The sequence below is a fragment of the Pantherophis guttatus genome, chromosome 3 (genome assembly GCF_059756535.1).
Source record: "Pantherophis guttatus breed Tessera chromosome 3, ASM5975653v1, whole genome shotgun sequence".
In the NCBI taxonomy this organism is placed as follows: domain Eukaryota; kingdom Metazoa; phylum Chordata; class Lepidosauria; order Squamata; family Colubridae; genus Pantherophis; species Pantherophis guttatus.
The window spans coordinates 111352773-111380298 of record NC_142065.1 but is presented as its reverse complement, the minus strand read 5'-3'; the positions used below and the strand labels follow the sequence as shown (position 1 = coordinate 111380298).

Sequence of the window (27526 nt, the reverse complement as noted above, 5' to 3'; positions counted from 1 at the left end):
TGTGACTTAGATGAAGTTCAGAGCACATTTTATGACCAATTCATGCAAAACTCCACGTAATCCCAAGGGGTTCACATACTGTTTCTTGCAACTGTATATATATGCATTATAAGTAATACAAGAAATAGAATTTATTGTAAAGGATGAAACAACTGTTTTACACGTAAGTGTTTAGAATAGAACTTCTGGACTTTCAAATCAATATATCTATATAGCCTATATTTATATTTATTCCTTTTTATTTATGAACTAATATAAATTGGTCTTAAAGGGTCAAATCATGGGTTATTATTAAAATAATTACATCAATTTATGTATCTTATATATTTAAACAATAATTGTATATAACCTTTATATATTCACATACTTATATATACTTATACAAATAGATCTTAAAGTATAAGTTGAATCAACAACATCCAAACAGACAAAATACATACATATACATAAATATAAAGATATATTCTATGATATTTATAATCCTTACCAGGCAATGCCTACAATTACAAAATGAGGGACATACTAAATGCCATAGAACTATCTGGAGTTAGGAGGAAAAAAAACTGGCACGCTGCTGACTTTTAACAAGAAGGGGACATTGGAACTAGAGGTGATTCATTTTTGTTTTTATTTTTTATTTTTTTTACAAAGCAATAATAAAAATTACATGAGAGAAATGTTTAAAGACATCTCAGGAAGTCACCAGAATGGATGCTGCCTAGGCTCTGCAGATCCAGCCAAGGTGCTGGAAAGCGGAGTAAACAGTTGTCCCTGCCAAACACAGATGTGCAATGGAACCGAGGACTCCACGATTTCGCTTACTAGGATCTATAAAATAAGACAGAATATTCATATGGCGTAATACAAATAGCAACATTAGTAACTAATGTGCAAAATAAATTTGTTGAAATGCTTTTTTTTCATCCAATAAGTTTTTCTAGATGCTTCAAGGAAATTGTCATTTTCATATACAAAAGAGCGCCCTTCACAGAAATAAGGTCATTACTTATTTATATGATATTACAGACTATCTTGGGCAATCTTCTATGTGTCATTTTTGTTATGTGACTCTCTTACTAACTTGCAATTCCTACATGCTTTCCACTCATGGCACATGCTTTCCAATTTTAAATAAAGGACTTAGTATCTGCATAGCATTTTTAACTCATGAAGTATTATTTCCCCAAACACTAGCCCTAGTAGGATGGTCACTTCTACATTTTTGATAGCTGGCTGAGTACAAGAAAAAGCTAGGCAACTAGACATTCAGATATATACATTCAAGTTTTCCTCTTCTCTGTTTCTCTAATCATGATTTTCATTCTATTCCCTAGGGATGTTGTGGTCTGCCAGCAGCCTGCAGAGCTGGCAGTGGAGTCGGACAGTGAGGAGACTGGGAGGAACATGGGCCAGTCCTGGAGTCTGGGAAGGCTCGGATGAGGGCTCTGCATCAGAGGCAGAGATGGGGCCAGGGCCATCTGGGAGTTATGCGTGGACTACGGAGCCTCCAGAGTCAGACATCAGAGAGGCAGAGGAACAGGAGGAGCCTGTTCCTAGTGCGCGCATGCGTAGAGCTGCCAAAAGGCACGAACAGTTAAAACAAAAGGGATGACTTGGGAGTAAGGCCTGGAGATGATTGGCCCCTTCCCATAAGGCTTAAAAGAAGAGCAAAGGCACGTGGGCTCTTTGCAGGAAAGCAAAGTTGTTAATTCTGTTCCCAGTCGGCATCTCTGTTTGATTCTGGACTCCGTGTGGCTTTGCCAAATAGGTCTTTGGCAGCATGTCAAGGGAGATAAAGGTTGGTGATTATCCCAAAGGACTTCTCCCTAAGGACTTTTTGCAACTAATTGGGACTCAGCTGTGAATGAATGTAATTCACAGCTGTTGCAATAAAAGAAGATTTTTGGGACTACTCGTGTGTTTTAATGACTCAGGAAGCCTTGGTCACAACAAGGAAATACTAACACATGAACTTCATTCACTAATAATATTACACTAGTCTATAGTTTAATATAATGTGCAAATTCACTATCACATAGCACTATGGATAGATAAACCCAAGATCTTATTTTTGACTTGAATGTTTTCTAGGAATAATACAGTCTATATAGATCCATTATATAGTGCAAGCCAGATTTTAAAGCAAAATTTGCTGAATAAACAAAGAACAACCTAGAATCACCCTGGAATCATAATGCACACAGCCAGATTAAAATACATGCCTTAGCAAGATTCATGATCCAGTCGTTCTAAATCTGGTGATGTTGGTTTTAACAATAACATTTAAAAATTTTTTAAAAAATGCTTTGACACAATATGTGAATTTAGCCTCATTTAACCAATAAATAAAGTCCTAATGGTCTAGGTAAATTAATTCCAGGTAGGGTGGATAAAAATCAATGATTTTTTTTAAAAAAATAAAAAAAAATCAGATTTTTTTTATTTAAATCAGATTTTTTTAAATAAAATGCTTTTTGAGGAAAATATATTACCATCCAAAGGTTATTCCATCATGAAATAAAGATTAGTTTTTTAATTATGTAGAATAAGGCTGTATATATTTAATTTTTTTGGTAAATAAATTCCATTCATCCATTCACAATGTCATGCTCTTCCAGAGGTTTTTGTAAGATTATTGGGCAGTTTCTCTGCCTACAAGATATTATCACAGATGCTTGGTTTACTTTTGCAGTTCTCAAAACTGAATTTGACTCAGCAGAGATCACATGCCTCTTCTTCACAGCAAAAATGTTATAACATGAACAGAGTTGAGAAAAAGACCTTAATCCTATTGTTCTACAAACCTATAAATACAGAATCAATCCCTTCAGTGCTAAGTTTCAAGAAGTTCAGTGAATAGAATAGAAACAATATTTTTCTGATTGGAGTGGAATAGATCTGCACAAGAAGAAAATGAAACTAAGTGTGAGGAGAAAGGGGCAAGCAGACAAGCAGTACAAAATGAAAGTGAAACTTTCTGAGCACAATACTGCACAGCCACAGATAGACAAGTCTGTGGATCTTTTTGTGTGTATGACCTGAGGTTTATCACATTCTTTCCTTGGAGGAAAAAACCTATAATGGCAACAGGCCGTAAATCCAGTTTGGCAATATTTTAATGAAGTTCCTTTACCTATCGGTAAGGCAGGCATGCGTGCAAACTGCAAACACTGCAACAAAGAAATGCAAGGCCTGGTGGCCCGAATGAGGCAACATCATGAGAAGTGCTGTGATGAAGATGACCAAAGAAACACATTTGAACAGACAGGATCTTCAGGTTAGTAAACATTTTTATTGAATCATATTTCTAAAGACTGCCTTGAACTGTCATGTTTGAGCAAAATTATATTTCTTATTATTACTGCATGTTAGTCATTTGGTACAGTTATGAAGAAAAGCAAATATTCCTTTTGGGGCAGTGCTGTGTACAATAAGCAGAAATTGTATAAACAATAAAATAACAGCATTGACTTTTTTGTTTAGGGGAATTCATGGATTCTGGAAACTATCCACCTTCAAGATCACCATCCTCCTGTTCTACACTTTCAGAGTTATCCATCCAGGATAGTGCTTCATTAGCATCATCATCATCAGACACCCACAGCCACATATCACTATCACCTAAAAGAAAGAAAAAACCCTTCCCTCCTGGAACCACCAAAGATAAGTTTGTGATAAAAACTAGCAGATTAGAAAAAGAGTTAATTGATGAAAAAATTGCCCAGTTTGTTTATGCAACGAACTCTTCTTTCCGTCTGACTGAGAACCCATATTTTATTAATATGGTTCAGTCACTGAGACGAGGATACAGTCCACCCAGCAGGGCAGATGTTGCAGGGAAACTGCTGGATAAAGTGTATGACAGAGAAATGGAGCAATGTGCAACAGCTCTGGAGGGTAGAATTGTTAACCTAAGTATTGATGGGTGGAGTAATGTCCACAATGATCCTATTGTGCTTGTATAACAACAGAAGAAGGGAAAGTCTTCCTTGCACAAACAATTAATACGTCAGGAAATGCACACACAGCAGAATACTTACAAGAAGTGGCAGTAAAAGCTATAACAACATGTGAACAAAAATTCAAATGTCTAGTACGCAGTTTGGTCACAGACAATGCTGCAAATGTATCCAAGATGAGAAGAAATTTAGAAGAGCAGGAAGGGAATACAAAGCTAATAACATATGGTTGCAGTGCTCATTTGCTGCACCTTAGACAAAGACTTAAGTGTTCCAGAAATAAAGACTAATGTTGTTGAAATTGCTAAATACTTCCGTAACGATCATTTTGCTGCAGCAGCTCTGAAAAAGATGGGTGGAACCAAGCTAACGCTCCCACAAGATGTTAGATGGAACTCTGTGGTGGACTGTTTTGAGCAGTATATCAAGAACTGGCCTATTCTGATGACAGTTTGTGAAGAAAATCGAGATAAAATAGATGGCACTGTCACAGCCAAAATCCTCAACATTGGGCTTAAGAGAAATGTTGAACATATGCTGAGCATCCTGAAACCCATCTCTGAAGCTTTAAACAAAATACAGAAAAATAGCTGTTTTATTGCTGATGCTGTTGAAATTTGGAAGGAACTGAGTGAACACTTAAAAACAGAACTACACATGGACAGAATTAAATTACAAGCATTAAAAAAACGAATGGGACAAGTACTGCCTCCAGCTCATTTTTTGGCAAATATTGTCAATATCCAGTATCAGGGTCAAAACTTAAGTGCTGAGGAAGAGGAGTTAGCTATGACATGGGTATCCAGCAATCATCCATCTGTAATGCCAACTATAATAAACTTCAAAGCTAAGGGGGAACCATTCAAGAAATATATGTTTGCTGAAGATATTTTAAAGAAAGTCACACCAGTGAACTGGTGGAAGTCACTTAAGCACTTGGATTTAGAGACTCTTCAAGTAATGATTTCACTTTTAACAGCAGTAGCTTCTTCTGCAGGCGTTGAAAGAATATTCTCTTCCTTTGGACTCATTCATTCTAAATTGAGAAATCGTTTGGGACCCGATAAAGCAGGAAAGCTTGTTTTTCTTTTCCAGATTATGAACAAAGAAGAAGATAAAGATGACGAGTGAGCTACAGAGGACAGTATTTAAGTTTTTCATGTGTAGGCTGGGCTGACAGTCTAAGTTTCTTAAAATATATATTTTTTGTTTAGCCAAATTAGTTAACAAACATGGATGTTTGTTTAAGCAAATAACATATGCTGTAATGTTATTGTTTCAGTCGAATAAATCTATTTAAATTGTTATTATTAAGGTAATGATTATTTTTTTCCTTCCTAAGTACAACAGAAAAGTTGTCCAAATATGAATGATTAACCTATTAAACTGGGGATAAAAAAACTAATATGAAAAGTTGTTATTCTAAAAATCTTCATCTACTTGCATATTAGTTATACCAGCAAGAATTGGTCTTTATGTAGAAAACTATGATTTAAATCAAGCCTTACTGACTAGTGATTTAAATCATGATTTAAATTAGTTTGATTTAAATCAAATCCACCCTGATTCTAGGTACGTTTTTCCCTATTTCTTTCCATTTTCTGGGGAAAATATAGGACCAGCTATATTAGGGGTGTCAAACTCAAGGCCCGCGGGCCAGATCCGGCCCGTGGGGTGCTTAAATCCAGCCCCCATGGCCCAACTGGAAATATCAAAGGACCAGCCAGCAGTGCCTCTGGCAGCTAAAACAGGTGGTATGCGCCCCGCCTCGTTTTCACCCTCCATGTCTTCCTGCAGCACTCTGCTGGCCCAAAAACAGGCCCAAAACAGCCCAAAAATGGGCCCCCAAATGGTCCGAAAACAGGCCACGTGGCTCGTTTTCGGTCAGCAAAATGCTGCAGGAGGCCATGGAGGGTGAAAATGAGGTGCATGGGGGCCATGCACAAACTCCCCGCACCCCGTTTTGGCTGGCAGGGTGCTGCAGGAGGCATCCGCCCCGCCCCCTCCCCCTGCCGGCCCGCAGAGGAGAACTACAATGCTGATCTGGCCCTCGAAGAAATCCAGTTTGACAACCCTGAGCTATATCGTCTAAAAATAAACTTAAATTATGAATTCAGACTAATCTTGACATAACCCAGATTTTGTAAAACAGTATATGGATGTCAAGTGAAGCAGGAGTTTATAAACACCACCAGTTGAAAACAGCTTTGCAAGAAATGACATATTTGTAATTCTCAATACAAGGACTCACCTCCTGTGTAATAGCCATAAGCATAGAGTATTCTTCCAATTATCCATGCTATACCAAGTCCTGTAGCAACATGCTATGAAGAATAATTGCACATGAAAGGATGTTTAAAATTAAATGGATATTAAACGGACAGTTTGTCAGTACAATTAGGATTTATACTGTGGGAGAATCATTCTGGAAAGATGTGGTTATAATACCTAAGAAAGTAAATAATGACAGGTAGAAAACATAAAGCTTACTCCACTATTTCATTTGCTCCAGATTCCTTTTAACATCCTGTATCGGGCAAGTGCAAAAACTATGAAGTGACATGATCAGTCCAATTAAACTTGCTCTCTTTTACTCTGTATAACTTTTACCTTTCTTTCCAACTTTCTCCTTATCAATTTACATTGTGAGCTTCTTTAATAGCGTGAATTTATGTTGATTGTGGCAGAGCATATTCAACTGGTTAAAAAGATCAACTTTTTGTGGTCTGATTCATGTTCCTAAGATATGTTGGCAATAGTTGTCATCAATATCAATCCAAAAATATTTATTTCATAGACAATCTTCCAGTTTCTTAAACCAATAACTTTGGTCTAATTATGACTAATTGAACATCCTTCAAGCTATCAATAAGGAGTTTCTGTATTTCGGGCTTCACTGGTTGGCATCGCAGCAGGATGGATATGGGATAGCGGAGCTCCGCAGAGCTCCACAAAATCCAGCTGATACCTGCTTGCCAGGATCAAAGCCTGGGTCAGCCTTTGACAGGGTCAAAGCCACCCTGGAGGGGTGGTGAAGAAAGGATGGACGCTTTGTAGATCACGAGGAAACAGCAATTTCCCCGCTTGATCCAAAAAAATCCTCCTGATCGGCAGCAGAGACGATGGCCATTTTGGCAAGACCGAAGCTATGACAACCGGGACAAGAAGATTATGAGCTGAAGCGGTTTGTGGACAGAGGATTGAAACTGGGTGAGACAACTTTCAACTTCTATTATTAGAGATTTAAACCCAAATAAAAGAGTTCTTTTAAAAAAACCTCTCCAAAATGCTAAGTGGTGATTTAACACAGAAAGATTATAGACCCAAAAGTGAAACAAACTTTTAATGAAGCTTTAAAATATAGAAATCCCGGACTGGAACTTGTAATAGTGTGAAAACTGACTTAATTTGTGGATAATACTGTCTGATTACTGGAAGAAATCATATAAGTAAAAAGGATTTTTTTTTCCTCTCCTCAATCTTTTTGACAATCAGCTGTTCTATCTTTGCTTTGTTTAATGCTGGGACTTAGAGCAGGGGTGCCACCTGTCAGAGTTTCTTGCAAAAATCAAATCCAGAAGCACACACAGATAACTGATTCAGCTGGATTCATTAACTTCTTTATATGCATAATAATACATGAAGTAAGTTTACAATACCAACAGCAGATTCAGTTTCATTTCAGCTCAGATCAGCAGGCAAGTTCACACACAGCTTCACAGCTCAGAGCTTAACACACACTGCTTTCAGTTTCTCTTTTCCCTGCACAGAATCAGAAGCTGCAGACTAAGACACTAAGGCTCCAGTCTGTCTCAGCTCCTAATTGGCTGACTTAGTTGCTATGCCTATTCATTGGCTGACCTGATTACCATGTCTTCCCAATCATGAATATTCTGACACCACCTACTGGTGAAAGAAGATATTATACTTGTACACGGTGGGAAAAGACCTTGGTAAGTGAGGATTGATTGATAACAGAAGAAAAACAAGGAGGAGAAATAGTGAAAGGCAAACAACACCTGGAAGACCTCTTTATTTTGGTTCCATATCTACTGCCATTTTGGCTGCTTGGAAATATTGAGTGAGCCTCTTGAAGATTTTTAAGGCAAGGTGGACTATAATTAACAAGAAACATCCTTGAAACTGAACACTTGATTTTGTGGATTAAAGAGATTTTGGGAAATCTGGTGGGCCAATCTGGATTATTAATACTCTCTGATAGAACACTCTACAAGGTGAAAGAAGAAAGAAGAAAAATTAAACAATATTTTAAATTTGGATAATTTTGAGGGTGCAAATTGGAAAATTTTAAGGACTATACATTTTGTACGGATTTTGAGGAACAGTATCGGGTCTGAGTAAACGTTACTAATACTGGCGTTTTTGGTGTTTCTGGGCAACTGGGATATTGGAATCTTGGTGGAATATTGAGTAACTTTCAGCCTATTAAATTATTATAAAATGTTTCAACAGGGGAAAACAAATACAGTTCATAAAGAAATAATATTGATGTTTCAATGTATTCAGGAAGATATGACAAGGAATCATAGGAAGATGATGGAACTGATGCAGGATACAGATGTGAGACTAGAAAACCCACAGTAAATGACAATAAAAGATGAACAAAAAACTCAGAAAATAGAGAAATCAGAAGGAGCTGAGGAAAGAATAGAGGAGATAAATCAAAAAATGATACAGGCAGATAAAGATATGGAAGCGATTACTCTTTAAGAGCTGAAAATATAGAAGAGAATAAAGAGAAAGATCTCCCAAAAGTGATGAAAGAATTACGGATGGTTGTTCTAGAAATCCAACAGCAAGAGATAGGTGTTGAGGCAGATGAAATACTTATAAGTATTTAATAAGTGTGATGTAAGGAGATACAAGATCCCAAGGGAGAAATATGAAAGATTTACCAAAAAGTCAATAAGAGTTGAAATTCTAAAAAGGGCAAGAGATGATGGATAGATATAGAATACTTCTTAATATGGTGGCTATTTTATTAAGAGTTAGAAAAAAGAGGTAGAAAGTAGAAATTGGGAAAATAGTATTATGTATACTGTTATATAATAGAATATATTATAATTACAATGTATACACAAATGTTAGAAGTTGAAAGATTATGATTATGTATATTTAACTAGTTTTATTATCATTAGTATTGTGTATAAAGTATATCGACCCAGCAATATATTGTTCACTAAGCACTTACGGATGTAAAAGAAAAAACTATAAATAAAATTATATAAAAAAAGAAGTTTTTTTCTTATTTTTTTGCAATGTAAGTGCTAATTTTAAAAAAAACAATTTGCAAATCAGGATGCAATATTTTACACTGATGCCAGATGCCGATTACTGTATGAAAGTTATTTATTTATTAAATTAAATTGGTGACTCTGGGCGGCTTACGATGTTAAAGAATAAAAAATACAATAACATGTATCCATTAGGAATAAAACATTAAAAAGAATAAAATACTATACAACTGCAAATTATCAGCTAAAACTAAAAGATGGATGGGTTTGAACATACAACATTAATTCATCTGCCTCTGGTTTTACTATATTGCCTTAAGAAGCATTATTGGGTTAAAAAGGTACACCAATTTCCATTGAAGAAGTTGCTAATCATATCCAGACCTAAATATTGTTCTTACCGGGTAATAGATCCCACTGATTCCAAGAAAGAACAGGAAGGAAGGATATGTTTCCAAGCTAAAAACACACAGATTTTAAAGTATACTTCATTAATGGGTTTTAGTCATTTATGTCCAATTGAACATTATATAGAACCTAACATATCCACAACAAGAAAACAGAATATTCTGCTATCCCGGTATCTTTAGCTTGCCTGCTATCATAATAGTAAACACAAGTAGATTCATCTTACAATTTATAATTTTGCTCTGCTTTTTTTGCACAATATATTCTTGATCACTGTCTTCTCAAGCAGATGCTCTGCAGCTGTCTAGAATTACATCCAAATGATCAATAGTAGCATTTCATGATGTCCAAAGACAGAGCAAGCAACATGACAGCCTGCCCCATTTATGTCCTTAGGAGAAAAGGCATATCATGAGTGCTGCATCAAAGTAACCAATATAGATTTCCACAATTCCTCTCTAATGTATAGTGAAATTCAGATGTCTTCTAGGCACCAAATCTGAAAGAAACCGGGAACGAGCACAATCCAATAGAGACTACTTACGTGTTCTGGTGTGCCCTCTGGATACAGTTAAAGATATGCCCACTTTCAGGGTCTATACTGTACATGGTTGGATACTATTGAGGGAAAAATTACATACATATATGATTTTATATATATACTGTATAGCTAAATAATATATACATTATTCCAAACCTTACAGTATATTTGTTGACATCTCCTGAAAGAAGCTGCCTTTTTTTCTTACTCATACAGTGGACAGTTAAATTGGCAAGCATATAGACAAATTAAAATTTAAAAAATACATTAATACAGCAAAGAATGATTAATAAAAATAGCATTTATAAATAGAATATTTTAATAAAGTAAAATAACTGCATTACCATGCTTTTGCCCACTTTTGTTATGAAAGTAAAAATTAGATATATGAGAAGCATAAAAATATCACAGACCATAGAATTGTGAAGTTGAAAGCAATCAAAAATATCATGTTATTCTATAATGTGCTGGAAACCAACCAACTGTATCCATAAGAGGGGGCAGATCAACATTCTCTTAGAAACTTCCAGAAATGGATAACTCACAACCTCCATTGATTAACCTTCTACTTTTGCACAGATCTTGCCCCCAGGAAGTTTTTCCTTGTATAAAACCTAAATAGCTGCACTCACAATCATTATTTCTGGTTCTAACTTCTGTTGCAATGGAAAATACTTTCTTCCCAACTTTCCCACGGCACATTTTTACAAATCTGAATGCTGATATTAAATATCCTTTGTTTTTTCTCCAACTTTTCTTCAAAATTTGATTACATGAATATTATTCAAATTCAATTTCTGTGACGTGTATGTGTGCACATGTGCATGCACACACAGGTTTGTCACTGCTTCCCCCATGATGTTTTTGATTTCTCAACCACTATTTGTTTACATTTATTGGCTGCTCTACTCCAATGGACTCTGGGTGGCATACAAAACTAGAAAAATCATAATAAAAACATTAAATCAGAATGACAGCCAGACTAAAATGATCTAATAAGCAACAAAATCAAAACAAAACAGGAGCTTTTAATAAACATTAACCCTGTATGGAGACCAAAACCAGATTTTCAAAACTTCCCAGCATCCTTGGAGAGAGGGTGCGGTCTTTATTTTGGGGGGGATGTTGTTCTGGGGAGGGGGAGAGAAGGCATGCTTCTTTAGTCTCACAAGATGACAATGTCTAATGGAGGGACCTGTAACACATCCCCTCTACTGAAATTTACTGAGTGGGCAGAACGAATTGGGAGGTAATCAGTCTCTCACATCCAGGCCCTGTTACATTTTGAACTAGCTGTAGCTTTCATGTGGTCTTCAAGGGCAGCCCCATATAGAGTGTATTGCGGGGGGAAATCTAAAATTTTTTGCTACCGGTTCTGTGGGTGTGGATTAATTAGGGGGAGGGACTTGGTGGTAAGGTGACTGGGTGGGTGTGGCCAAGTCAATGTCACTTCTTTGCCCTTTTTTAACCTACAAAACACAACACAATACAACTGGCTCACCCACAATGTAAAAGCAGCTGTGCTAGACTCAAAATGGCCCCTGCAACAAGCAGGAACCTCACAGCCACAAAAAGCCCAAAAAACCAACTTTCACACTTTACACACACAAAATTCCACATACAGCTTTGTGAGATTTTGTGTGTTTGTGTAGTTAGAGTGAGACACTACAGAAACACACTAAATCTCAGAAAGCTGCACAAATATTATTTTATTTTAATTTATTTTTATTTTTATATAAAAGCAGCTAAATTTAAAACTTTCTAAACTTTAAATGGCTAGGTCTAAAAAAAGAACAACTTAAAAAAAAACCCAATTAACTATTTTTTTAAAGGTCCCAAAGGGGAAAAAAACTTACCCAATAGAACAGGGGTCTCCAAAATTGGCAACTTTAAGACTTGTGGACTTCAACTCCCAGAATTCCTCAGCCAGCTTTGCTGGGAGTTGAAGTCCACAAGTCTAGGCAGGAAGGCAGGCAGACAGAAAGAGCTGCTCACCAATGAGCTTGATTGCAGGCAGAGAGATTCAGTTGCTTGCTGATGCATGGATTGCGATCGTCATGCGATCAGCAGCTAAGGTAAGCAAGCTGGAGGCTGGGGGGGGTGGGGAAAAAAAAGAAACTTTTTTTTCTTTTACATGGCTCTGGCGATCCAAGCTGAGTTGCCTGATTATCAGGCAACTCAGCTGGGATGTCAGAGCTTGGCTGGTCAGAGCCATTTAAAAGTAAAAAAAGTCTCTGATGATCGCGGGGCTCAGCTGGGCATGGGGGGCGGGGGCAGGGATTTTTGCTACCGGTTCTCCAAACTGCCCGCCACCATCGCTACCTACTCGCCCAAGCCTGTCCGAACCGGGAGCATTTCACCCCTGGTGTATTGCAACAATCCAGATGTGAGGTGACCCCGGGCTAGCCTACAGTCCTAGTATTTCATGCTGATCCAATTTCTAATCAGCATTGACCTTTACTTGAGTACCGTCCCAGCGAACTAGGTAGTGATAGCTTGCTAGGCAGGTAATACATTTCAGTAAATCCCCAAAAAGTGATTAGTAGAATTGCTGCAACATAGAGTTATCATACATGGTACAGTAATTTGACTTTCTAGTGATAATGATAAATACAAGAGTATTCCAAGTGATAAACCTAATTCTTGAGAAGTGAAATCCTGATCAGAACAAGATGACCTTTCCCCCACAAGAAAAAATAAACCTCCCAATAATTTGTCTCGCTTGTCCAGACTAAGCTATTGGCTCTCAGAAAACACTAGGTCATATTGATTAATATAAAATGAGAAAAAAAAGAGAGGAAGGGTCAGTTGTTTATGCAGCTATCATAAATCTGGATAACTAGATTATTTTTAAGCTTTTTAGTACTTAAATGCTATATAAAACAAAGCAAAAAATGTGTATTATACCTATCCTAGGGCAGAAATATTTCAGAATCATCACATTTCAGAATTGACATCTAAATATAAGCAAAACCTCTGCTTCTAACTCAAGCCAAGGGATACATTAGCTCATGGTACTGAAAGTGGCAGAGAGGTCCAAGAAAAGTAACAGAGCCATATACTGTATCCACTGTCACTGTTCCGCTACATTTCAGTTTCTGTATTAAAACAAGACCTGAAACCTGAGGTATACAAAACATTTCAAACTATAACCTCACTGGAAGCATTCCAATCCTGTCCAGCTTTCCTGATTTTACAAAAACAGCTAATGGATTCATTTTAAGAGCACATCTCCAGTTGAAACCAGAGAGAATTACCGTATTTTTTGGAGTATAAGAGCACCTACCTTTTTTGGTGGGTTTTTTTTTAAGTTTTTTTTTTTTTTTTAGACAAACACACATACAAACATACAATGTATTTTCTTTGAACAGAGTATTTGGCTGGTTCACAAATTTAAACAGTGTTTAGTCATTTCAATTAAATTTACAATTTCTATATTTCCTTTTTTCCATATTTATTCCTCATCTATTTTTTTTTAAAAAAATAATATTACCCTTCATCATCTCTAATCTTAATCAAATTCATTTTTTCCCTTCTATTCTATATTATACCCCTTCCCATTGTCATCTATTTTTATATCCATCCTCACATTGGTTAATTATGTAATATTACAATTGTTTAATACAAATTCAACATTTTAATATAAATCAATGTTATATAACTATCTTTTTTGTATATTAATCAATATGAACATGAATATTCCAATTATTTCCATGCAATCCAATTTCTTACAAATCAATTAATTATATTTACCAATAATAATAAACCAAATAATTGTCCCCTCTTATGTTACTCATTTTCACATCTTAAACTCTCCCAACCTCTTCAAGGTTGACTCAGCCTTGCATCCTTTCGAGGTAGGTAAAAAGGAGGACCCGGATTGTGGGGGCAATAAGCTGACTTTGTATAAAAAAGAACACCGCTTGGGTATACAAAAGTATGAAGGCTATTGCTTAACGCATTGTAAGCCACCCTGAGTCTCCGGAAAAGGGCAGCATATAAATCGAACCAATAAATAAATAAATAAATAACCCACATAGTTTTGCCCATATAATCCTCCAAATCACAACTTAATCATTTCTACTTTCATCACAACATATAATTAAAAATATTTCAATCATTACAATTTCCCTAATTAAATTTAAAAATTTCTAGCTGTTATCCAAGCTATAATTTAATCCTTTTTACTTTCACCACCATATACCATTAAAGCAGTGGTGGGATTCAGCTGGTTTGCACCAGTTCGCCCGAACCGGTAGCTAACCACGCCCAGCCACGCCCCTTGCCCCTCCCAGCCACTCGCCTCGGATGAGGCTGATATGTAATGCCTTTTCTCTTGCCGCGCGGCCCTCCCAATCAGCATTTCCCTAAACAAGAAAGCTGGCCGGGGTCAGTCCTAACTTTGCTATCCATCGCAGCTAGGAATCTCAAATAAAGCCGAGAATGAATGTTTCTGTTTCAGCCAATCTGGGCACTAGCTAGGCAGGCAGCCTGCAAACTCCGTGGTCTTCCGAGGAGCCCGGCCAAAGTTTCACTCGCTGAGGCAACAGGACTCCTGATCACGGGATGGGGTCCTTTGGGCACTTAGTTTGGCTACCTATTAGCTCCAGCCCCTCCCTCCGCCTCAGCACATGGCGTGCAAAAGTTCGGCCGGGTTCCTCGAAAGACAGAGTTTGCAGGAGGCCGATCTAGGGGCTGGTTGTAGCACAAACGCTCATTTTGGGCTTTGAGATTCCTAGCTGCAATGGGCAGCAAAGCTAGGTTCGTCCCTCCAATCCAGCAGCTGAAAAAGGGGGTGGAGAGAAACAGTCCCGTTGCCAAGGTACATGTGGGTCGGAGTGGGGAAGAAATGCAAACTTCAGTTTCCTGGTGCGGTGTGGAGCTTTGGGCAAAGGCTGGCGGGAAGGGCCTCTGACTCGCTCGCGCTCTCTCCCTCCCCAGTCTAGGTTGACGCAGGTAGCAGCTCACATTGCCCTTTCCAAGCCTGCTGTCGGTGAAGCTGGGTGTTGATGAGGGCTGGCTTTTTGCTTAGCTTTCTCCGGCTGTCGGGGGGGGGAGGGAACGGACAGGGATCTGGGGAGGAAGCCATGTCCCTGACAGCTGGACAAAGCTAGGCAAAAAGCCAGCTCTCACCGGCACCCAGCTTCTCCAACAGCAGGCTTGCAAAAGGCAATGTGGCTCCGCCTGCAATCAAGCTAGAGTGGGGAGGGAGAACACGAGTGAGCATTGAGGAGACTGCGGGAGGAGGGAAGCCAGGCAAAGGGCGAGCGAGGGCATCCACAGCATCTGTAGCACATCCACTTTCCCTCAGCCCCCTTCTTTCGGAGGGCTCTGATCAGCTCCCCCGCCTCTCTTCTCAACTCATTAGCCTGCCAGCAGGACGTGAACTGGTGGGCTTTATTGCATTCCAGGCATTACCCACCTGAACGGCACGCTGCATTTGCAATGGGGAGAGGTGTTTGGGGAAGGCAGCGGGGGAATTTTCTAAGCCTAAAGCAGAGAGAGAGAGGAGGGTGGGAGAGAGATATCCAATGAAACCTCTGTGTGTGTGTGTGTGAGAGAGAGAGAGAGAGAGGGAGAGAGATGTGGCTTCTTGAGGGTGCATTTTGGAGAAGTGTCAAGAAAAATGCTAAAAGAGATAGGGTCCCAATGAGTGTCTTAGACAGTAGTGGGTTCTAATGGTATTACCACTGATTCACTTCGTGCACGCGCTTTGCACACAATCTCCCCAAAGTGGGGAGAACCACTTGTCTTAGCTATTTAGCTTAGGAATAACAAAATAACAGAGTTTAAAGGGACTTTGGAGGTCTTCTAGTCCAGGGGCCCCCAAACTTGGCAGCTTTAAGACTTGTGGACTTCAACTCCCAGAATTCTCCAGCCAGCTATGCTGGCTGAAGAATTCTGGGAGTTGAAGTCCACAAGTCTTAAAGCTGCCAAGTTTGAAGACCTCTGTTCTAGTCCAACCTCCTGTTCAGGCAGGAAAACTGAGGATGCCAAATCTGAGTGGAGGGCCTGGGAAAGGTGTCAGAATAATACTTAGAAGGGACCTTGGAGGGGACCCTATACCATTTCAGAGAAATGGCTGTCCAGTCTCTTCTTGAAAACCTCCAGCGTTGGAGCGTCCAGAACTTCTGAAGACAAGCAGTTCCATTGGTTAATTGTTCTCACTGTCAGGAAATTTCTCCTTAGTTTTAGGTTGCTTCTCTCTTTGTTCAGTTTCCATCCATTGCTTCTTGTTTTGCCTTCTGCTACTTTGGAAAATACATTGCCCCCCCTTCTTTCTGGCAGCCCCTTAAAAGCCTGTTGCCTATCACACTCTTGGGCAAAGCATGTGAGCCATTTCCTCTTTTTTTTTTTTTTTTTTATTGAAAAGGTTTTCAAATACAAATTTTTCCCCCTTTTTCCCCCCCCTCCCCCCCTCCCTAACCCCCCCTCCCCACCCTTCCCCCCCTGTGACTTCTTCGTAACAAAAAAAAACCCTAATTCATAACAGATTACTTACTCCCTCCTCAAAATACTGACCTTTACTTACTAAAAGTATTATAAATCCCCCTTTATCCATACATTTCAGAAAAGAAGAGAAAAAAAACAAAAAAAAAACAAACACATTATACTATAACTATTATAAAATAACTTCTAATTTAGCATAATAGTGTTTTATATCTATACATTATTGCAACAATTCAAAACCACCTTCCACTTTAAAACTATACAATAAGTCCTACTTTAATAACATTTCAAAGCGGGCTCCCCATAAAATCTAATTTAACATTTATTCCACTCTATCCATTTCCTCCACTCCCCTAAATGTATCACTTAAAAATCCCTTTTCTTAAACTAATCAGTCTGTAGCTAGCTTATTCACCCACTGTCTTACAAATTTACCATACACAACAATTCTTGATATCTTTAATTCACTGCCCACACTACTTAAAAATATATATATATATATATTCCATTATATCTAAATAAAAAAAGAAAAGACAATAACTTTACATTTATAGTCCATATAATATCTTCTTGAAGTCTTTCCACTGGATTGTTAAAACCAACATCCATAATAGGGTAACATAGCTTGCTGATGCAACAGTTTATTCAAGATCTCCAATCATATCTGCCCCCATCAGTAGTAAACATCTTCTTATATATATAAAAGTAAAAACAACCACCCGAGTGACATTATAATTATATTCCATATAATAATAATTGTGGGTTTCATCAGGATTATTAATTTCCATCATCGTATTGGGTAACAACCCGATCTTCTGCATGTCCCAATGTGATTCTCTTGCCTTATAATTCAAGATAATTATAATATATTTATCAACACAAAAAGAAGTTTCAAAGTAGATAATTCAAAACCATCAATTTGAGGCTCTTTCCATGTCCCAAAATTACGGCAATGCAGAGATCTGCCACTATCCTCAGGATGATATTGACCAATATGTCGCCTCCTCTATGTTTTCACATAATCATTCATATTTTAAAATCACTGGCTTCACTGTTGCTTGGGTTAAAAATTTCTATTTTTGTACAACCTATTTCTTTTTTTGTTTTCTTTTTGTGGGTTTGACTTCCATCCTAATTTTTTGTGTCTCGCATTTCTTTTTTATCCCTTGTATATCCTCTAATTGGTTTCCATGCTTGTCCTTGCCTTGATAAGTCATCACATTAAAATCAGATGGCACTTCTCTCAAATTTGTAGATAATCCAGCTGGGGTATCCGATAAATCCAAAGGCAATTTATCTGGTACAGTCTCTGTCTTTAGTTCCAGCTCCTTCTGCTTATCCTGTATTATATCTGAAGACGTTAAATTCATTTTCAACCTATTTTGATAAAATTCTTCCGCTCTTTCAACAGTATTTAACTGGTATCTTTCTCCTTGATATCTCAATATAATACCAACTGGGACGTCCCACCGGAATTGAATATTTCTCCTTTTTAACTCAGACACCAGAAAGCCAAATTTCTTCCTTTCCATTAATATCTTAGGTGGGAGTTCCTTGTAAATCCAAATCTTTCTTCCATACAATTGCAAATTAGAATTGAAGGAATTTTGCACAATTTTATTCCTAATTTCTTTATCTGAAAAATAGATTACCACATCTCTAGGCAATTGCCTTTGCTTGGCAGTCCAGGAGTTTATTCGATAAGCTCTGTCAATCCTACAAAACACTTCCTCAGGTTGAATCTTTAAAATCCCAGCTAGAAATTCAGAAGATATTTTCCTTAAGTCATCTCTGTTATTTTCCTGCAAACCTCTAAGTCTTATTGCATATTCTGTGAAATTATATTGTATCTTTAGAACCTCTTTTTCAATCCTCTGTTGCAGATTTTCTACATTACCAGACTTTTGGTCAGCATCCATTTTAAATTTTTCTTCTGAACTATAATCCTGAATATTTAACAAATCATTTTCAATTTTTTGAATTCTATTGTCCAATTTATCTTGAATTTCATCCATTTTTGACTCTAGTAAATTAGTATTTGTATCCAACCGAATCATGAATTCTGACACTTTTAAAATTTTTTGCTGCAAAAAGTCAAACTTGGATTTCACCAATTCCTTAGTTTCCTGCTTAAATTTTTCAAGTTGCTGATTCACAATCTCATCCCTTCTTTCAATCTCCTCTAAGAGAAATTCTATTATATTAAAATCAGGTTTCTGGGACTGAAGAGTTAAAACTTGTTCCTTTAAATTCTTAGTGGGGGAATCCCCCCCACCTATTTGTTTGTCTGACTTCACAAGCCTCAGTGCCATGTTTCCGCCTAAGCAGGCTTTGTTAGAAGAAAAAAAAAAAAAAAACAAGACAAAAGACTTCCAGCCAGCAACAATGCCTCCAGGGGAAAAAGAGAAAAACAAAAACAGGAGCGGAGTTTTGTCTACAAATGTAGCCAGTGGTATTTATTCCGCTACATTGTAATAATAAAAAACGGAAGAACTTTCCCTCTCAAACTCTTCTCCAGCCGCGGCAGACGCCATTTTAAAAAGAAACTTTTTTCCTCTTTCTCTTCCTCTATTCTCTTAAGTAATTTTTAAAAGATAAGTAAAATACTTGCGCTTCAGTATTACAGGTCCAGCTCACATTTTCTTTGAGTAATCTGTCAAATTCGCAGGCTTGCTTTTGATGCCTGGCTCTGCATTAGCAGAGGTCTCCCAAAGCCCGGAGCAGCGGCTGGGGATATGGGGCATCTCATCCGCTCCATCCCAAAAGTAAAAGAAAAACTTTTGGGACTCTGCAGAGAGTTCTACCCACCCCTGCCGGCTCTATCTCCGTTTCCTCATGGGAACGGAGTTTTTTCGAGCCGCCGTTCCGTTGTGAAGGCGGCTCTGACAGGCAGTGGAAGCTGACGATCCCAAAGGAACGTCTGGCGGCGGCCAGCAGCAAACAGGAAGTCTCAGCCATTTCCTCTTTTCAGTGATCCATGAAAGTGCATCTATAGTATGTAGATGCAGATAATAAAGTCGAAAAAAGTGAGCAACATTTTACAGAACTATAGATACGTTGAGGCCGGGGGTGACAAGGAGTAGCTGAGAGGGGAGGGGCTGGGCAAAGCACCCCTTGACATGAGTGATGTCGAGTTGGCCATGCCCACCCAATCACATGACCACCTGGCCACGCCCACCCAATCACATGACCACCCAGCCACACCCACCAAACCACGCTTGGTTGTTAAAAAATTTGAATCCCACCACTGCATTAAAGATATTTCAATTGTTAGTTTATACTTACTCATATTTCTAAAAATAAAAATAAAAAAATAAAAACTTATTGTCTTGATTTCAAAAATACAAAGACAAATATTCCCATTATTATTCATTTCATTTTTACAATCATGATTTCCCATTTATTTCTTACTATTCATATTTCAATTCTAAATATGTATAACATTTTTCTCTTTCATTTCTTTTTCTCCCTTCCCATTTTTATTTTTGCCTTTTTCTTTCTCTTTTTTCTTTTATGTTTAAAATCTTGAACTCTCCTCGCCCTAAATTTCCCATTGTTTGCACCTACCTTTTTTGGTGAGGAAAAAGAAGAAAAAGTAATCTTCCTCTACCTCTGCCTAATTTTGCCTCGTTACACCAAATAGCAAACAGCCTGCTTTACTTTGTTTTGTTTTCAGCATAGCTTGATTAGCACAAGGGAAAAAAAATCTGCTCCAGCAATTTTCTTCCTTGAAGCAAGCAGCAAAGGCCTGCACAAAACAGCTGAGAGCCAATCAGCTGAGAGTCGGGAGGCCGATCTAATCAATTTGTGCTAATTAGTCTATGCTGAAGCTGAAAGGAACTGTTTTTTCTTGCTGTTTGCTTGCAAGGAGGTAATTGCTGCGAGGCATAGGCCAAAGGGTGGGGGCCAGTGGGTGGGCATACATTCGGTATATAAGACACACCTAAATTTTCACCCCTTTTTAGGGGGGAAAAGGTGTCTCTTATACTCCGAAAAATATGGTACATCCTAAGTATCAGTTTCAGACATAATTGCCTGGATTTGATCAACAACCATTCACATACTTAGCCCAGAACAGGAAAGTTTTACCTGAAGAGAAACTGAAATTTTCTCTTCTATCCAGTTATCAAATATGTTATACAAAATGGGGTGAAGATTTGGAGTTTTTTTTTAAAATAGTGGATTTTAAACTGTGAATTGTTAACTGTTGTATGCTGCCCAGAGTTACCGTGTGTGAGTTGGGTGGCTAGAGGAGACATGGAAATTTTGCAACAGATACATACTTCAGCATTTACTTGGAGATGGTGGAAAAGCTTAGAAACAAAAGAACACTTTCACCTAGATCTGAGGAGACATGAAAACTGAAAGAATATAGGTAGCAGTTCTTCTTCTTCCACTTGACTACTAAAAATCATGTCTACTGGTCAAATATTTCCCAATCCTGCTTGTTGTTAGTTAGGTTTCTTAGCTAGTGCATTGAAAGTGGAGTAGATATACCCGCTAGCTCTCTTCTCAACTGCAGTATCAAGAGTAGATTCTTGGGTAAAAGGTATTCTCACTTTTATTCCACCCGCCCTCTCGCCCCAAGATTTCCAAGAAAGGGGAGGGGAGACTGCAAGTAGGGAAGACTTCTACCATCCATGGCATGAGCCATCTGTAAGAATGTGTGCATCATCCTGGGGCACAGAAATGAAAACATTCAATCTTTGGTCTAAAAACAGAACTGCTGAAGGTGTTTCAAACCTGGTACAGTTCCTTCATGATTGAGTAACAAATGTGAATTTGGCAGTCCAGGTATGATTTGCTAAGGGCAGAATACACAGCTGCCTGTGTATTAGGCATAATTCCCATAGTATAGAAGATAAGTTAAATATGACAAGATGTAAACTAGATCACATACAGAGGAAATGCTGCTCATGGGAACCTTGCTATTTAATGTAGCTTCCACCATCAGGATGTTTTCTCTGTAGTGGAATCCTGACCTTTCAATTTCAAGCACCTCCTTTTCACTGATACAAATTTTACAATTACCTTATTTTAGCTAACAGCAACTCTCATTTTCATTATTTTTATTTTTATTTTAATTTGATTTATATGCCGCCCTTCTCCGGAGACTCAGGGCGGCTTACAATGCGTTAAGCAATAGCCTTCATAGTTTTGTATATTTATACAAAGTCATCTTATTGCCCCCACAAACTGGGTCCTCATTTAACCTACCTTAGAAAGGATGGAAGGCTGAGTCAACCTTGAGCCTGGTAAGATTCGAACCTGCAGTAATTGCAGGCAGCTGTGTTAATAACAGGGTGCTTTAAACCACTGTACTACCAAGGCTCTTTATTATTTGTTTACAGGTAATCCTCACATAATTAGGATAATTAGGATAAGCAACTCCATTGCTAAACAAGTTTAAAATATGACATCACCAAATTGCCATTTGTGTTTGACTTTGTCAGAAGTTGGCAGGGAATGTTGCAAATCGTGATTATGTGACTGCAGGACCCTGCAAGAGTTATTATTATGAGCTGGTGGCTAAATGCTCAAATTGCAATGTGACCCAGGGATGCAGCAATAGCTGCAACTACAAGTCTCCCATATTCAGCATCGTCGTAACTTCAGTCATTGAACAAGTGATCATTCAACAAGGACTACTGAAGAGTTGGGGTTTGGATACAGGTATTCCTTGATTTCAGATTTGTTCAGTGACCAAAGTTACAATGGCGTTGAATGAAGAGACTTACGAACAACCCCCAAAGTTGCAGCATCCCACAGTCATGTGCTCAAGATTCGTATATTTGACTGCCAGCCTGCCTGCACTTATAACTGCAGAGGTGCTTTAACTCCCCCATCTATATACCCTTCTGGCAGCCTGAACTTTGTGACCTCTGACACTCTAGTTGAGCTTTGCTTCCCCCACTGCTGACAAAGCATGCATGCCCAGCCTAAATACAAGATATGGAATACAGTTGGAAGAGATCTTGGAGATTTTCTAATCCAACCCCTGCTCAAGCAGGAGACCCTATAGTATTTCAGACAAATGGCTGTTCAATTTCTTCTTTAAAAACTCCAGTGATGGTGAAACCATTAACTTCTAAAAGGAAGCCATTCCATTGACTGATTGCCATAACTGTCAGGAAGTTCCTCCCTAGTGCTAGGATGGTTCTCTGCATGATTAGTTTCTATCCATTGCTTTTTGTCCTGCCTTCAGGTGCTTTGGAGAATATCTTGACCACCACCACCCCCTTTCTTCTTTGAGGCAGCTGCTTAAGATACCGCACACTGCTATCATGCCCCTTCATGAGGTAGCTCCTAGATGCCAGAGGCTTTCTTCCCCAGATCATACATAGCAGTTTCCTCATGAGACTGGAGTTAAGACTTTGCGTTGTGTTGCAGCTTAGGAGTTTCTTGCAGTCCCAGAGCCATGGCATGCCACGTAGCCCTTGAGCTGCAACATATTCTTTCTCTTGACTCCTTGATCTCATGATGTACATCAGCACCTCCCAACTTGCATGCAGCTTGCACTGGGCCTTCCAGGGCTTATGTGGGACACAATCCACTTGCTACTTAGTGATCCATAAATCAGGGCAGCTGGCACTGTAGGATTGCTGTTGCTAAGTTATAGTCTCATGCTATCATGTTTTAACTACCGGTACTTTGCTAAGCAATGGAAATTGCAGCCCCAAATGTGGTTGTAATGCCTTGAGAAATGCCTTGTCTCTTCATTGCCACTTACTGACTCTACCCATTTCTGCAGCCCAAATCTTTATTCACTTTATCTTTTAAAATTGTAAGTAGTATGGATCCAATTTGTTGGAGCAAAATTTGTGCCCTTAAAGTCACCTTAGAGGGCTAAGGCCCCCTGTATAAATCAGGTTGATAGATTCTCACTGGGCCTTTTAATGGTTCTGAATTCCTTCCCCATGGGCTATGAAAGTTTTTAAACTGGTTACTTGTTTTATCTGTTTATTTTTTATTATTATACAATATTTTAATTATTTTTTAAAATAGTTTCCTGAAAGGTGAAGCACAGTATTTTACATAATTCTACATACACACATTTCCTTTCAGGAAATGCTAGAGTTTCTGCCTCGAGAAATAGCTAAGTAGGGGGATTCTGGGAAAATCACCCATGCTTACCTCCACATGATATTTCTTGCGTGCATTCGCCACATTTACTGCAAGGTGTGTTATCAAGACAAAACTGGCAGTACCAGTGAGAATCACATAGCCATATTCTTTTGAGAAAGCCACCATTTTGGCCCTATGAAGAAAGTTAAAAGCAGTAAATTAGTGTGTGTTCATTCCAATATATAGTAGGTAAGATTATATCATCTGATATTAACAAGTAATAATTATATTCTTCCCCCAAGAGGACATTAAAAAAAATAAGAGTAAAGAAAGTGAGGAGATCAAAATAGAGGCTGATTTCTACAGATTAGGACTTGTGAAGCTTGTTCTTGGCCCATCAGTGTCAAATCCAACAACCAACTTTTCCCCATCCTGAAATAACTTAAACCTTCCTAGAGAAAGTTTTAAAGGCACCACAAGAAAACAGAAACAAATTAGGCAGCTTTGCGGTAATATTCACATCTCTTCTGTGTAACTTCATTATACATCCTACAGGAGAAAACATACCAGTATGTTAAATCTTTTAAGAACTTTGGTAGATTGAAAACATACCAATTTCATCACCGGGAAGCTGAGAGTTCTTTGTTCTTTTGATTAATGCCACTAATTTTGAAAAGAAAAATCCAATACCGTGTTTCCCCGAAAATAAGACCCTGTCTTATATTTTTTTGAACCCCGAAATAAGTGGTTGGCCTTATTTTTGGGGAGGTCTTATTATTTTGGGGCACGTGGAGCAAGATGGGGCTACTCTTGCCATCTTACCTGATTTCCAGTTCTGCGTTTAAATATTTTCAGGGAGGGCTTATTTTCAGGGGGGAGGCTTATTTTAGCATATGCGCTCAAAAGCCTGAAAAGGGGATGACTTATTTTTGGGAAAACAGGGTAGGATAATAGTGTAACTTTCACCCAGGATGGGTTTTCTCAATCTTTGGTTTTCTCAAGTTTGGGTTTTCCTGGGGATCTCCTTTCTAACTATTAGCTAGTGCTCGGGTGTCAAACTCACGGTCACGTTGTCGTCACATGACATTTCATGACATTTTCCCCCTTCAGGGTGGGCATGGCCTATGCGTGATGCATCCGGCCCATGGGCCGCCAGTATGACACCCCTGATGCTAGAGCCAACCAAATTGATATCATCTGCTGGACATTCAGGTACCTATATCAGAATAAATTCCAAGGAATTCCGTGAGTCTTGTTTTAAACAAAATATGTTTAGATTGTGCTGAAAGTAAATGAGCACGAAGAGACATCAATGTAAAGTCACAGGGAACACAAATTATTCTACAAACCACAGTTTAGCATAATTTAAGACTCAAGTCAGAAAGAATTTTTTTTTTATTTTTTATTTATATGCTGTCCTTCTCCGGAGACTCAGGGCGGCTTACAAGGCATTAAGCAATAGCCTTCATACTTTTGTATATTTTATAGAGGTTATTGCCCCCACAAACTGGGTCCTCATATAACTGGTTTCCTGGAGATTATTTAGAGATTTTTACCCAAAGCTTTCTTCTTTTGCATTTGGTGTTCTGATATTATTTGTTTCTCCTGACAATCTAGCTAGAATTATGAACTACAGAATAGCAGGGGATTGAAATAGCAAATGCCTTAGAAAATAAACAACATTTTTCTAGAAAACAAGATAATATTCCTTTTAAAATAATTGCCTAAGCAAAGCCTATGCTGGTTAAATGTCCCCGAGTGATTACTAAAAAAAATGCTAACTTTGTAATCATTCTAAATGTTTATGCACAGGAGACAAATTCCTGTGTGTCCTCTTGGCCAATAAAGAGTATTCCAATATTCCAATAAAGGTAAGATGGCAATGTACAAGTCCTTCATGAGCTAAAAAATGAAGACAGACAATTGCAAAATATCTCCAAATTGCAGGATTCAGTCATAATTCCAAACTATTGTCCTAATTCCTCTGTCTTTCATAATTTTCAGGTCTTTACATAAAACCAATGTAAGTTCTAGTATATGCTGATACAGTACTTAAAGCTGCATCCTCGCTGTAAATGAAGTTGCATTTTTACATTATGTGAGCAAAGATATATTTGGGACAATTTTTTTTTTAATTTGATTTATATGCCACCCTTCTCCGGAGACTCAGGGCGGCTTACAATGCGCTAAGCAATAGCCTTCATCCTTTTGTATATTTATACAAAGTCAGCTTATTGCCCCCACAACTGGGTCCTCAATTTACCTGTCTTAGAAAGGATGGAAGGCTGAGTCAATCTTGAGCCTGGCGAGATTCGAACCTGCAGTAATTGCAGGAAGCTGATCTTAATAACAGGGTGCTTTAGACCACTGTACTACCAAGGCTCTTGGTATTGAGTTTTGAATTGAATTTTCCTCAAGCTTACTCTCTTACAAATCTCACCAAGCCCTAGTAGCAGTAACCATAACCACTATGAATAAATTCAGTAAAACAAGCAATGTAAATCCTTGTATCTGAAATATTGGCAAAGGTAGATTAAACCGGTAGGTGATGAGTTCAAGTTCCACCTTACGCACGAAAGTGGGCTGGATGACTTTGAATCAATTACTCTGTCTCAGCCCAACCCATCTCACAAGGTTGTTGTGGGAAAAATAAAAGGAGGAAAGAATATTAGGTAAATTCAACCCCTTGAGTTATTTATAAAATAAAGGCAGGATACAAAAAATAAAGAACATTGCAGGCAGCTGTTTCCTATGCCTTCTTTGTCTTCTTCTCAATATCCTAGTAACTAAACAAGTTTTAATTTAAGTTGTATTCAAATACGAAATACAAATTCAATTCAAAATCTGGGTACAGAAAAACAGATAAAAAGAAAAACATAGCAAGTTGCTTTCTCTCTGTATGCAATCTTTCAAGCAAAACAGTTCAGCTTTTTCTTGTTCTCCTAGTTTAAACTTTAAATACTATCATGGTCTTGCTTTCGGCTGTCTTCTGCGCTTCCATATCACACCAAACCCAGAACTGTGAAGCCTGACTAGTATAGAACTTTAGGCCTATTTTTTTTTCTCTTTTGCTGGGAGTTCCTGAAATATTATACAAGTTTGGAGCTACTTGCTTGAAGGAAACAATTGTGTGCTGCATAATATTCTAGTTTCACTATATTTCGTTTAAAAGAAAGATACTTTCCCCCATAATGAGAAGGCTCAGGACGCCATATATAGCTACAAGCCCTAAACATCTACAGCACATTCAACCTATCCCCAACTAAACAGAAATTTCCTTGCAGCGAGAAAGTTCAAAGCAGAGCCCAGAGAGGAAGAATTTGGCCCCAAACAATGTACTCCTTTAGGACAGAAATAAGCAATGGCGCGGTATAATTTGTGAGAAACAGCCTGTCTGCACTCTCACCAAATAGTACTTTAAAATACGTTTGACTAGTCGGGAACAATATGAAAGCGCTTCCAGACCTCCCGCAGAAGGCTTTGTAAAGAGCAGTCAGAGCTAAAGTCTGCAGGGACGATTCCGGTGACGATTCAAGAGTTCAACCGCCTCAGTCTCACAGGTGTGGTAAGGAGCAATTTTTCCCCGGGGAAGGACTGGCAAAGAAAACGTGCTTACGACGATTAGCGATCAAATCCCCCACCAGCGGCCTTCGAAAAGGCTCTTTTCTTGCAAGCGGGCAGGCGCTCACCCTTCTCTGAGAGCTGATTCGGCAATCAAAGGGCCAAGGCAGTAAGACCCTACAGCAGCCGCTCAGCCGAATCACCCTCCTCCTGTTAGCAGGAAGTCCAGCACCTGCCCGCGCCAGGGAGAACCTGAATTAGCTCCGCCCAGAGCAGAAAGAGGTTCC

General features: G+C 38.4%; 1 protein-coding gene across 6 annotated transcripts; it reads right to left on the bottom strand.

Moving 5' to 3' along the window:
* Positions 1-609: 609 nt before the first annotated feature.
* Positions 610-27526, bottom strand: MGST3 (microsomal glutathione S-transferase 3). Of its 6 annotated transcripts, none has more exons than XM_034409888.3 (6): positions 27368-27526; positions 23748-23871; positions 10167-10240; positions 9616-9673; positions 6211-6283; positions 610-828 (listed from the first exon to the last, which is right to left on the bottom strand). In XM_034409888.3, exons 2-6 carry the CDS (start codon positions 23862-23864, stop codon positions 719-721), a joined length of 432 nt encoding a protein of 143 aa, XP_034265779.1. In that variant the 5' UTR covers positions 23865-23871; positions 27368-27526; the 3' UTR covers positions 610-718. The 6 variants fall into 6 exon arrangements, with proteins under 6 accessions (XP_034265779.1, XP_034265780.1, XP_034265782.1 ...); XM_034409889.3 differs by having other exon boundaries at positions 27295-27494; XM_034409891.2 differs by having other exon boundaries at positions 27144-27469.